This window comes from Lutra lutra, chromosome 6 (genome assembly GCF_902655055.1).
Source record: "Lutra lutra chromosome 6, mLutLut1.2, whole genome shotgun sequence".
NCBI classification, from domain to species: Eukaryota; Metazoa; Chordata; class Mammalia; order Carnivora; family Mustelidae; genus Lutra; species Lutra lutra.
In genome coordinates, this window is record NC_062283.1 from 107,125,008 (window position 1) to 107,138,072 (window position 13,065).

General features: G+C 36.8%; 1 protein-coding gene and 1 pseudogene across 1 annotated transcript in view; one reads left to right on the forward strand and one right to left on the reverse strand.

Annotated features, from left to right (window-relative positions):
• ME1 (malic enzyme 1) overlaps positions 1–13,065 on the reverse strand; it is a 184,841-nt gene that overhangs the window by 40,113 nt on the left and 131,663 nt on the right. Inside the window, exon 7 of the mRNA XM_047733415.1 lies at positions 8,035–8,144. Coding sequence (XP_047589371.1) covers positions 8,035–8,144 — 110 coding nt within the window. The remainder of the gene's footprint in view (positions 1–8,034; positions 8,145–13,065) is intronic.
• Positions 819–3,784, forward strand: LOC125102549 (transmembrane and coiled-coil domain-containing protein 3-like; annotated as a pseudogene).

Here is a 13,065-nt window from a genome sequence, read left to right on the forward strand (position 1 = left end):
ATAAAATTATATAATTATAATTTGTTACAGGTAAGAGCTGGCTGCTGAAAGATTCTAAATTCAGAGAGCAGTGTGGGGAGTAGATTTGAGAGTTGGAGGCCGGTGGTATTAGGTAAGTTAGGAAGTCGTTGCAATTACTGAGAGCGGATACTGCAACCATCCAAGAGGGAAGCAAGTTAAGAGGGAGGAAATATTTAAGAGATAAAAATCAACAGGTCTTAGTGATTAAATGCACAGAGCGGGTGAGGAAAAAGTCAAGAATTATTATACATTTTCTTGTTTGGATGACTAGGAAAAAGTTTGCAAGGAAAAGAGGAGTTCAATTTTTGAACTTACGAGCTCTGTCCCTTCTGTCTATGTGCTGCTCAGGGGGCAGTGCCAAGAAGGTAGTTAGATATACATGTCTGGAACTCAGCCTAGAAATCCCAGTCAGAGGGGCGCCTGGGTGGCTCAGTGGGTTAAGCCGCTGCCTTCGGCTCAGGTCATGATCTCAGGGTCCTGGGATCGAGTCCCACATCGGTCTCTCTGCTCAGCGGGGAGCCTGCTTTCCTTCCTCTCTCTCTGCCTGCCTCTCTGCCTACTTGTGATCTCTCTCTGTCAAATAAATAAATAAAATCTTAAAAAAAAAAAAAAAAAAAGAAATCCCAGTCAGAGATAAAGAGATAAAGATCTGGAATTTGAAAACCTGTAGTTGTATTTAGGTCATGTGGGTTGATAACACTGCTCAGTGAGTGGCTAAAGGAGAGAACCCAAATGAAGAAAAACATTTAAGGAATAAGCAGAAGAATGTGATATAGGGGATGGTGGATAAGTAAAAAATGGTTAAAGAGGTAGGAGAAGCAAGAAAGTATGGTACCATGGAACCAAAGGGAATAAGTAGTGATAGACAGAGAAAGGTCAATCAAGAAAGAAAATGGTAAATAACTACTGGGTCTGGTGATTCCATCCTGGTGACCTTTCAGAGAGCTATTTTAATTCTATATGCTGGAGCCGAAGCTGGAGGGCAGTGTGCTGAGGAATAAATAAAAGAAGAACAGATACAGCAGGTGTGGCGTAGCCCTTGGAAGAGCGTAGATAAAAGAACAAATGAGAAGGAGATGGGAGTGGGAGGGGAAGCAGGGCCAACCAAAAATATTTTATTTTTATGTTTTTATGAGAAGAATGACAAGAACTGTTGGAGGAAAGAATTTAGGGTCAAGGGAATTATTTCCAGAATTAAAGCAATTTAAGCATGATATAGGATAATGGGAAGAAGGCAGTAGAGAAAAAGAGGCTGAAGACACAAGAAAAGAAGCTATCTACTAATTCTAATGAGCTTTTCTTAATTGGTCTGGCTTCACTATTAGGAAAGCAAAGTAATGTTTGAAAAATTCTGCTCAATTAAATTCTTTAGTAAGAAGATTGTGACAAAATAGCCCTACATTATAATTCTTGTGCCTCTTTTTTAAAATAAATATGACAAAATAAATTCTAATATAAGAAAATAGTCAAAAAAAAAAAAAAAAAAAGAAAATAGTCCAAATAGATTTTTGTCTTCTAGTATAAAGACATCATAACAGAAATGCAGGGGAATGTAATTATGGTGTCTACATATAAAATAAAGTGCTTTGGAATAATAATGTTACATCAACTAAGTATTAACTTAGAGTCTACAAATAAGAGGAAAGAGTGTCATCAGAATACTGTTTTTTTTTCTGTATAACTTATCTTGTATGATACAGTTATATCTAATATTCTTTCACATAACTTTCACATAATTAAGTGGTGACATGAACAACGTCTCTTCTAAGAGATGACAGCAAATATCAAATTACAACATAAACTAGTAACAGTACCACTTTGAAAAGAACACTAATAGAAACAATAGGTTTTGGGGATTAAGTAATGAAAAGATTATATTTTAGGTATCTTTGCATTACAGCTCAACAACTCAGTAAAAAGCGCTGTCTTTTTACACTTGAAAAATTTATCCATAAGTACATTGTAACAAATGCATTAAACCATTAAAATCCAGATGGACAAAGACTAAAAAGATCACCTATAATCCTACTGCCTAAGTCAAAACATTTTCAACATTCTCATGAATATTCTTACAACTGCTCTCTATATTTGATAATGCAAACTAAAGAAAATTTTAATTTGTAAAAAAAAAATCTCATGTCATGTCTACTGTTTTAACACCCTTTCTGTATGTTTTTCGCTATTATTTTTTTGCTATTAGAAATAACATTACATGCCTGCTTGTGCTTTCTCTCTCTCTCTCTCTCTCTGACAAATAAATAAATACGTAAAATCTTTAAAAAAAAATTCTCTTTGGGGAGCCTGGGTGGCTCAGAGGGTTAAGCCTCTGCCTTCAGCTCAGGTTTTGATCTCATGTTCCTGGGATCAAGTCCCACATCGGGCTCTCTGCTCAGCAGGGAGCCTGCTTCCCCCTCTCTCTCTGCCTGCCTCTCTGCCTACTTGTGATCTCTGTCAAATAAATAAAATCTTTAAAAATAAATAAAAATAACATTACAAAAGAGACTGCATTCCAGAGAGGGCAATGAGTGGCCAGGGCCCTCCTCCAACCCAACACAATCCTTTTTCCCTGCTCTGGGAGGCAGCCCTGTCACCTGCCACCTGGAAAGGGATATAGGAAGGTCTGCCCCTGTCTGGCTCCTCTGGGCTTCTTTGCTAAAAGACTGTGGCTCTTTACCAACTGAAAAGGGCAATCAGAGAAGTGGAAAATACACAACATCAAAATAGAAGTTGATCCATGCTTGATGATGTTCTTTGAAGACGGGAGAAAGGCAGCATATTGTTCTGAGATACGGAAGAACACAGTTTTGATGACAATACATCGGTCAAAGAAGGGGTCAATTCTGAGGCAGTTCTGAGAGTGGGGGAAGAGGCCAAGTCCAAGCAAAATCTCACAAAATGAGAAAAGGAGTATGCTGTGGGTGTTAGCATGTGACGGACTGCCAGAACAACCCCTATATTCTGACCAAGCCCAGAGATGCAACAACCCAGCGCAGCACCACTTGGTACAGAACACAGTTACCACAGGAATGTTGTCCTTACTTGTAGCCGGCTGTGCACAGGAGTTTCATTACACTCTTTGTGGTTACTTGGCAATTCCAGGGCTAAACAGGATGAAGTTTATTGTACAAGTGGAGACATTAGGAGAATTTGGGGTTCTTTCCTTTTTCTTATTGGCTTGGAATTTTCCCGACCAAAGCTGAGAAAGGCAGTGAAGACCACCCTCCAGGACTGTGTAAACACTAGCTAGTGATTGTATTTGGTTTATTCTGGGGACACCTCTTACAGATCAGACCCACCCAGAGCTTCTCTTCTTGTTTACTTCTCCTTGCTTGCCCTTGTCGAGCATACCCCTTGTGTCCAGCTTCCTCCTGGGTCATGCCCAGGGTGAAAAAGCAGCATTGACCAGAGCATGGTGCTGCGTGGGATGCTCCAAGTGCAGGACGTGATGCTGGGCTTCTTAGTCGTGGCCAGCGTGCTGATCCTTATCCAAGCCGGAGCCAGAAATGACTTCAGTATTGTCACGGCTGCCCTGTGTAGTGTACATTTAGTGCACACTTCTGTGAACCATCTACGTCAGGAACAAAACACTCCATTAAAGGGGGGGCTTCATATCAGCCCTGCTTTACAACTATTACTGCCACAGTTTAGGCTCTTCCAGAATAGTTTACTGCATTTGACTGATCAAGAACGGTATGAATATAATGCTGCCTTTTACAAACCAGCTTTACTGTTTTGTTTGGATGTGCCTTTCCTTTTGAAATGAACGTTAACTTTCTATTGCTCCTTCGTTAGTTCATGATTTTTTGGTTAAAAAAAAATCTGGGTTTTATTCATTGTTCAACCTAAGTATGTTAATATTTGTTATTAACATTTTTGTGATGTGAAATTTTAATTCTGGCAATGGGTTTGAGAAGTTACATATAGTGCTTAAAGCCTGTGTTTTCTACAATGAGACAAGTACCTTCTAAATGTCTTTGTTTTTATTATAATAATTTAAAGTAAAACACTTGTGTCGATTTTTATTAAGTATATCATTCTTTTAAAATATTTTTTAAAATATTTGTTTTAAATCTCAAGAATATACATGCTTTAAAAAGATCATTTATGATCAGAGTATAATTAATTGAAAAAATAACATTCAGTAGTAATGTTAACAATAAATAAATAATGTTAGCAATAATGTTAATAAAAATAAATATCCTTATCTAAACAGACATTTCTCCAAAGAAGATACATAAATAGCAAACGGGTAAATGAAAAGGTGCTCAACATCACTCATCATCAGGGAAATGCAGATCAAAACCACATGAGATATCACCTTGTGTCCTAGAAAGGCTATTATCAGAGACAAGAAGTAACAAGAGTTGGCAAGGATGTGGAGAAAAGGGAACCCACGTGCTCTGCTAGCAGAAAAGTAAACTGCTGGGCCACTATGAAAAAACTATGAGATTCTTCAAAAATTAAAAATAAAACTACCATATGATCCAGCAATTTCTCTTCTGGGTATTTATCTAAAGGAAATGAAATCACTATCTGGAAGATATCAGACCCTCATGTTCAGTGCAGTATTATTTACAATTGCCAAGACATGGAAACAATGTGGATATCCATCGATGGATGAACACATAAAGAAAATGTGAAACAAACACAGACACGCACACACCCAATGGAGTATTATTCAGTAGTCATAAGAAAAGAAGGAAATCCTCATCTTTGTGACAAGAGGAATGGATCTTGAGGGCATTATGCTAAATGAAGTAAGTCAGACTGAGAAAGAGAACTACTATAGGAGCTCACTTATATGTGGACTCTAAAACAAAACCAAAAACAAGCAAACAAAAAAAATTCACAGATAAGGAGAAGAGAATGGTGATTGCCTGAGGTTGGGGGTAGGGGTGGGGAGGGTGGGCAAACAGCATGAAGGTTGTCAAAACGTACAAACTTCTAAGTAAGTCCTGCAGATGTAATGTACAGCATGGTGACTATAGTTAACAACATCATATTGTACACTTCGAAGTTGCCAAGAGCCCATTTTAAAAGTTCTCATCACAAGGAAAAAAACCTGTAACCATATGTGGTGATGATGGATGTTAACTTACTATAGTAATCATTTTGCAATATATACATATATAACTCATTATGCTGGACACCTAAAACCAATACAATGTGATATGTTAGTTATCTCAATTTAAAAAGTAAATACATATTTAAAATAAACAAATAAATGCCCTTGCACATTTGCTTTACACACCTTTATTTGCTCAGGATAAGTTTCTAAAAAGAAAATTGTTGTCTCCAAAGAACTGTATGTTTTAAGGTTTTTGATATACACTGCCTCCCCAAGAGTTGCACCACTTTATATTACCATCAGTATATAAGGGTTACGGCATCACTAACACTGGGATTATAATAAAATTTTTGGACATCTTGATAGAGAAAATCAGTTTCTCATTTGCCATTTCATAAGCCATTTCATAAGCTTTTTAGAACTTAATGGCATTGAACTTTGAAGCAGGTTTTCTGGCCAGTGATCTCCTTTTGTGAAAAGTCTGTTCTTACCATGTCTGATTTTTATCTTTTCAATGATCAAAGCATTTAGTATGAGATTGGGCTGTATTTACCTTATTTTTTAAAAAATCCTAACAATCAAACTAGTTTATTATGGCTAAAACTTCTACATAAAATATTTACAATGTCATGTAGAAAACAACTATTCCAGAGAGGCCATTATAAGAACAACTCTTTTTATAATTGATTTTAAATGACTGGAGGATGAGACATTATTTTCATCTGAATTTGCTAAATTCTGATAGTCTCCTGATTATATTATTAAATGTTCAATTTCTTTCCTTTTTTTCTTTTTAAGATTTTATTTGTTTATTTGACAGAGACACAGCAAAGGAGGGAACACAAGTGGGGGGAGCAGGAGAAAGAGAAGCAGGCTTCTTGCTGAGCAGGGAACCCGATGTGGGACTCCCTCCCAGGATCCTGGGATCATGACCTGAGCTGAAGGCAGACACTTAATGACTGAGCCACTCAGAAGCCCCGTAGTGTCCAAATTCTTAATAGATTTAACCAGCACATTTTTCCAGTTAAATATAATTTATAGTTAGAATGCATAAAAGTCCAAATCTCTAGCCAAGACCAAAATCTCTATCATTTAAAATTATTTTAGATCAGTAATGTAGAATTTTAAGTATTTTTAAAATCAAATACTTTTCATAAACTATCTTTAAATAACATATCTGTTCAAAAAAGAAAAGAAAAAAGTTCTCCCAAGGGTTCAGTGTGAAACATTTATTTACATGGTGAAGCAGTAATAGCTACATAATTATTTTTCTTGGCCCTGAAAAGCAATTTCTATGCCCACAATGGGAAAGGAATTACATTGTGGGCAAAATGGTAAAAACAGAAGGTTAAAAAGGTAAAATGGAAACATATGGGGGAAAAGTGTCACTAGGGACACTATTTTGGTATGGAGAAATGCACAAAAATGTTTGGTCATTTCTAATCAGAATCCCACTAACTTGCCAAGAGTTTTCTCTAGTCAGAGATTGGGCCGATTTTTCTCAAATCTGTCTTTTTGTTGGCTAAGGCAGTAACTCTTAAATTCTTATGTGTAAATAGGTAAATATGCAGATTGTGTTTTAGGACAGGTTAGCTGGGGTGAAATCTTAATGATTTAATGCCTCCATTGTGGTGACCCGTTGGGTGGAGGGGGGAGCACTCTGCTGTGGGTCCTCCAGGGCAACTCTGCTTGTAGTGTTCTTGGACTTGGCTTAGCATCTGCCTCAGATTTCCTGCACTCCTGACTTTAATTCAGATGCAGCCCAGGCCTTGACCTCTAAATTCTTCGTCCTAGTTGATAGGAGCTCTGACCCTAGTTCCCAAATGCTCATTTTGTTTGATGATTTGGATTTTAGCATTCTTTGTCTTAAACTGAACTCTGATGCCTACTAATTCTGCATAATGGTTCAAAAGTATGTAATACTGGTCTTTAACGTCTATATGGACATTTCTGTGGGAGCCACAAATTCAAAAGATAAGAATATTAAAGAAAGGACAGTTTGTTCAATAGTTGATGTGGCTATTTTATTTAAAATTTTTTAAGATTTTATTTTTAAGTAATCTCTACACCCAACATAGGACTTGAACTTACAACTCTGAGATCAAGTCGCATGCTCTATACCAACTGACCCAGCCAGGCGCCCCTAACGTGAGGATTTGAGAGACTACTGCAAAATGAACTATAAGTGACTCAGACACTGGTCTACAAAATCTATGTTTGCAGCATGGAAAGCACGCTATAATACCTGTATCTTCAAGTTAGGGCCATAGCTCTGGAAAATTAGACTCCTTACTTCCCTTCTGAAATCCTCCAAATATTCACTTCTCATAAATAAATACTTAAAAAGAAATTTAATAAAACAGGGAGAAAACAAAGTTGAAAGAACGTAAAGCATCCTTGTCATGAAAATGGCACTAAAGTAACAATGTGATTAATATCGCAAAGGAACTGGGAAAAAGATTCGACCAATTACTTTAGCGTGTCCCAAAAGGTACAGAGGCTTATTGTATTTAAACACATTATATTTATCTAGCTATGTCACACTACAGATTTTAAGCATAGTGAATTTTTAAAATTATATTTGTAAAGTATATTTTAGTACATAGGGTCTTTTCACAAACAAGTGTTTGTACTCAACACAAACTCTCTGAATAGAGAAACATCATCCTCGTCTTACATTTAAACTTTTCTTTAACCACCTCATTTCCAATACCATTCACCTTATTTCACTTGGGCTGTCTTCCTCCAAAGTTCCATGTTGGTGCTTCCCATCACTCAGATCTAATCCTTCGTGGAAATACTACATTAGAATACCTCACTCATCATCTCCAATCTCCCACGGTTCCAGTTTATTCAACTGTTCCCATTATACCTATTCTTTAACATCATGGGAGCATATGGGCCCTTCTGTCTTATATCTTCACTTCCTTTCCTACCCAGCTTACCTTGAATATCATCATTGAACGTGCAGTACTGGTTTTGATATTTCTTCAGGAGACGAAAGGCATTTATATTGGCAAAATCTTCAAATTGAATAAGGCAATTCATTCCATACCTACGGGACAAAACATTCACATGAGAAGAAGTTCATGAAATAGCATACAAAAATAAACCTTTAAAATTAGCCTACAGAAAAGACTAAAACATTTTATTTATTTATTATTTATTTTATTTTTATTATGTTATGTCAGTCACCATACAGTATATCATTAGTTTTTGATGTAGTGTTCCATGATTCATTATTTATGTATAACACCCAGTGCTCCAAGCAACACGTGCCCTCCTTAATACCCATCGCCGGGCCAACCCATACCGCCACCCCACTCCTCTCTAAAACCCTCAGTTTGTTACTTGGAGAAACAAACAGTTTCTTTTAAAGGTCCTATCTTGTTAGTTAGTATAAGTATGTTACACAATGTCTGTTCAGCAAATATTCACTGTACACTTACTACAGGAAAAGCACTGTGTTGGCTCTGTGAAATAAAATGACAAAAATACGGTCCCTACCATCAAAGAATTTAAAATTTAGTAGAAACAAAAATATTTTGAAATAAATGAAAAGTAATGTAAAAGTGGTATAAACAAGGAATTGTAGATGTTGAGAGGATAGGTATCACTTCTGGCTGGGGTCACGTAATAAATGAACTGAGTTTTAAGGAATAGCTATGATTTCAAAAATAGAGATGTAGGTTTTCACAAGCCAGGTAAATACTAGAAGCAACATAACTGAAGTGAAAACTGAGAAAGAATACATTTTTCAAAAAACAGCAAGGAAAAAAAATAAGATAGGAAACCTAAAAACAAAACAAAACAAAAACAAAAACAAAACCCCAAAAAACCAGCAAGAAGTCCTAATTGGCTATCATGTGGAGATACATGTAAGGGTGTACTGAAAGAAAAGGTTAGGTTTTTATATTGGAAACCTTAAAATTCAAGCCTAGGATTCTGGTTTTTATTCTATAGCAATGGCCAAACACTGCAGGGTGCTGGGCTTTGAAATATATTGGGCAGATTATTTCTGATATGAACAGCTTACTTGTCTGACTCTTCGTATGCATGGTCACCCACCCACATAACCTAGCCACGGCAAAAGAAATGAACATTACTGATAAGCCAAGATTCTAAGCGTTGCTGGAGAAAGCCATATAGCCATCTAGCCATTACAGATTTATGGCCTCCACCTGAGCTAGACTCTCACTGCTGCTCGATGTGGGATTCCTCTTACTTGTTCCGGGTCAGCATCCACTTCCATTACACCCAATGGTCACTCCTAATGTTTTCCAATCCTTTTAAACTTTGCCCTCTTTCTCTTGTGACCTACATATGCATATGATTTCCCTACTCTAGTACACTGTGCCATTAATCATGTACAGTATTCTTGTTTGTTTTTAACAAAAGAAATTCTAAATTTTTATATAGTCAGAGCTTTCGCTTTTTATTTATAGTTGCTGTCCTTGATGTTATGCTTATTGTGGTCTTCTCCACAAACATTTATTTAAATATTAATAAAAAATTCCTTCTAGTGATATCATCGATTTAGGAAATAATCTCTACATCTGGTATTGTTTTGATTTCATTTTTTTAAAAAAGATAATCAGAATTTCTGTTTTATATATTTACGAGTCAGTATATATAGTTGGTAATTAAAACCGTGAGCATGATTGAGATTCTATTCGGATGCACACACACCTATGTACAGTAGCCAAGGACAGAGTAGTAGGAAACACCGATGCTTAACTGCCGAGGATGTCACCAAGGAGAAAGAAGAAATGATTCCATGTTTAGAAGAAGGCACAGAGAAGTATGACATCCCAGAAGTCTAGGGAATAGAAATTTAAGAAAAAAGAAAATTCATGCAACTATTCCAGCCCGAGTCCATCATTTCCTCTCATCACCTGTGACCAGATATTATATTCTGTTACATACTAGGATTGGTTTCTGTGCTTTTCCTCTTTTATTCTACTATTGCTAGTGGCAACAAATATTCTTTCACTTTTAAATAATATGCATGTGTCTGTATACACTTGCTTATTCTTTACAACCACCCCATGGCACAGGCAGTAGTACTGTTATCTTACATAGGAGAAAACGGCCACAGCATGTTGAAACTGCCTCGTAATAATAGCTCAATGGTAATGATTAGTGCACTGATCTCTTTATCCAGAAAAAAAAAGTCCCTGTTTTAATTACTATAGTTTTTAAATCTCTTAAATACTTAGTGATATTTACTTCTCTTTCTCTTTATGTATTTGCTTGGCTGTGGCAGTGGTTGAAAACACAGGCTTTAGAGTGAGAGCTCCTGGGGTGTCATCCTGTCCTTCTCCTTTATTCTATATTCTTTTTTTTTTTTTAAAGATTTTTATTTATTTATTTGACAGAGAGAGAACACAAGTAGGCAGAGAGCAGGCAGAGAGAGAGGAAGGGAAGCAGGCTCCCTGCTGAGCAGAGAGCCCGATGTGGGGCTCGATCCCAGGACCCCGGGATCATGACCTGAGCCGAAGGCAGAGGCTTAAACCACTGAGCCACCCAGGCACCCCTTTTATTCTATATTCTTAACTGTCCTGTGCTTCTGTCTCCACTAGAATAAATGAGAATAACAATGGCATACTGTCATAGGTTTATCAGAATTAAGTGATAAATGTAAGTTCTCAGTGTGTGAAGACTGACACATGAGTGCCCTATAATCACGAAATATTTTTTACTTAATAGCAACATTAGAAGCAGTGGTCAGTGGGGATCTTCAAAGACCTAACAGAAAATAACTGTCATCTTAAAATAGTATGTCTACTAAAGCTACTCTTCAAGTGTAAGGTTGTGATTCAACTATACTTTGAAAAAAAAAATGAAAATAAAGCATTTTTTTTTAAGTAGGGTTGAAACAAAGACATCTTCAGATAAATAGAAACCAAAGGACTTCAACTAAGGCAACTTTCCAAGGGTATATTTCACAAAGAAAATAATCCCGCAAAAAGTCTATGATAAATTAAAACAGTAAAATATAATAACAAGGAATTTTTGTCCATATAAAATAGTAAAGAGGAATAAGCCTGACAGAGGGAGGAGACCGGGAAAAATTTTCCCCAAACAGCAACAGTAGAGCAGAACAAATCCTTCAAAACAACCATTTCAGGGCTCTGGAAATCAACTAAAGGCAAAGGGAGCAAAAATTTAAAAGGAAAACGTAGGAGTGGGGTCAAATCTTGAAAGGAACATCAAATTTTTATGCTCCTTATGTGTATGATGCCATTCTAGTGAACTCTTTAGGTAGCTTTATTAGAAATTACTAAAATGTTTTTAAGAACTGGTAAAAGCATTTCTCTGGTTAGAAATCACTACTTTCCTTTTACAACCTCAGCAAAGCCACATACTTTGTGTTAGCAACTGGTTACCCCCTGAAATCGAGTATCAGTTGACAACCATCTGGTGCTTGTGATGGCTCCTTCCCTCCTTCTCTGCTTTCCACACAGGCCTTTAGAAAGTAAAGGCTGCACGCTTGTAGACAGAGTCCTCATACAGCTCGCTCTTCACGGGTCAGGTACCCATGTCTAGCAGCACCAGACGATCTGTCATTATGTTCAGAAGCAGCAGAACCTTGTGGTTTCAGTATGTGAAGACGAATCAGAGCCTTCTCAGTTCTATTCCTGGACCCACTACTTACTTGGGTCCTGCGGTTTTGGACTTTATACAGCTTCTCTGTGGTTAAAATGAAATCCCCACAATATGGTTTGCCTTCAGTGTTTAGGACACAATGTGGTCAGGCTACAAGTTTATAATATTTTGTAAGTAAAATCTAGGAGTAACCGGCCATAGGGAGTAAAGTGCTACGCAGGATACTTCATCATTTACAAATGTTTATTTTAGAATTATCCCCTAGAGAATATTGTGTGTCTGTTTTAATTTCATGACTTTTCTCTACCTGGTAGTTAACTCTGATTTGACTCGTAAAGATTGAGAGGCGTCCTGGATTCATTTTGTAATACAGCATCCTGCATCATGTAATAAAAGAAAACCATGCAGGAGATATTTCATTCCATGTTGAACCAACCTTGTCACTATGAAATTATAAGTAGTGGAACACAAGGAACTTAGCCAATTCAATTCTACATAACTATGAAAAGAACCTACTATTTTATGATCAAAATATCACATAAAATAGTGGGTGTAAATGGTTTTAAAAGTTAACAGAAATACCGCCCATAAAATTAACCTGTGAAAACTGCAAATTTTCTCTTGTGGCATTGTTAAATCACAGAAAACCTTGTTATAGTGACTGATCATGGCTGACCCATCTAGCACTAACAAGGGCCAGGCACTGTGCTCTGCTCTCTACACAGATTATGTCATTTAAATTCTTTCATCAACCCGAAGAGGAAGGTAGTTATTACCCCTTTTACAGATGAAGAAACTGAAGCTCAGAGAGATTCAGGGCCATAGCTGAGTGCATTACTGCCAATACGTGGTAGGGCCTGGACTGAACCGCGGGGCCCATGGTTTTAAATACTATCTATACTGGCTTCCACAGAGCACCAAGGTCATGATCAAGTCAATGAAGCGAACAGTATATTTACAAATAAAAGGATGGCAGTGATAAAATAAAGGAGTTATAATTTTACAAAACTAGCAAGACAGCATTTGTATGTATTCAATATACTAGGCATTGTCATCATAGAAAGCATATAAAACAGATATTGGTGAAAACAATGAGTCTTTCTTTGATTATGAACTATTAAGAATTCACTGTATCCAGGTCAACCAAGCACATTTTGAGTTTCCCCAAGAGATACAGTGTCATTCTTTGAGGAATAACTGTATACATGGCACTATACGGTACTGAAGATCTGGGGTACTTTAACTCTGATGGGTACTCAAAGATAATTTATTACAATTATTCATTTTTAATAATGTAATTGAGATCTGAGGGTGCTCAAAGAATTAAGCAGCACTAGGACCCATGGATCTGGTGCTTTAAACGCTGC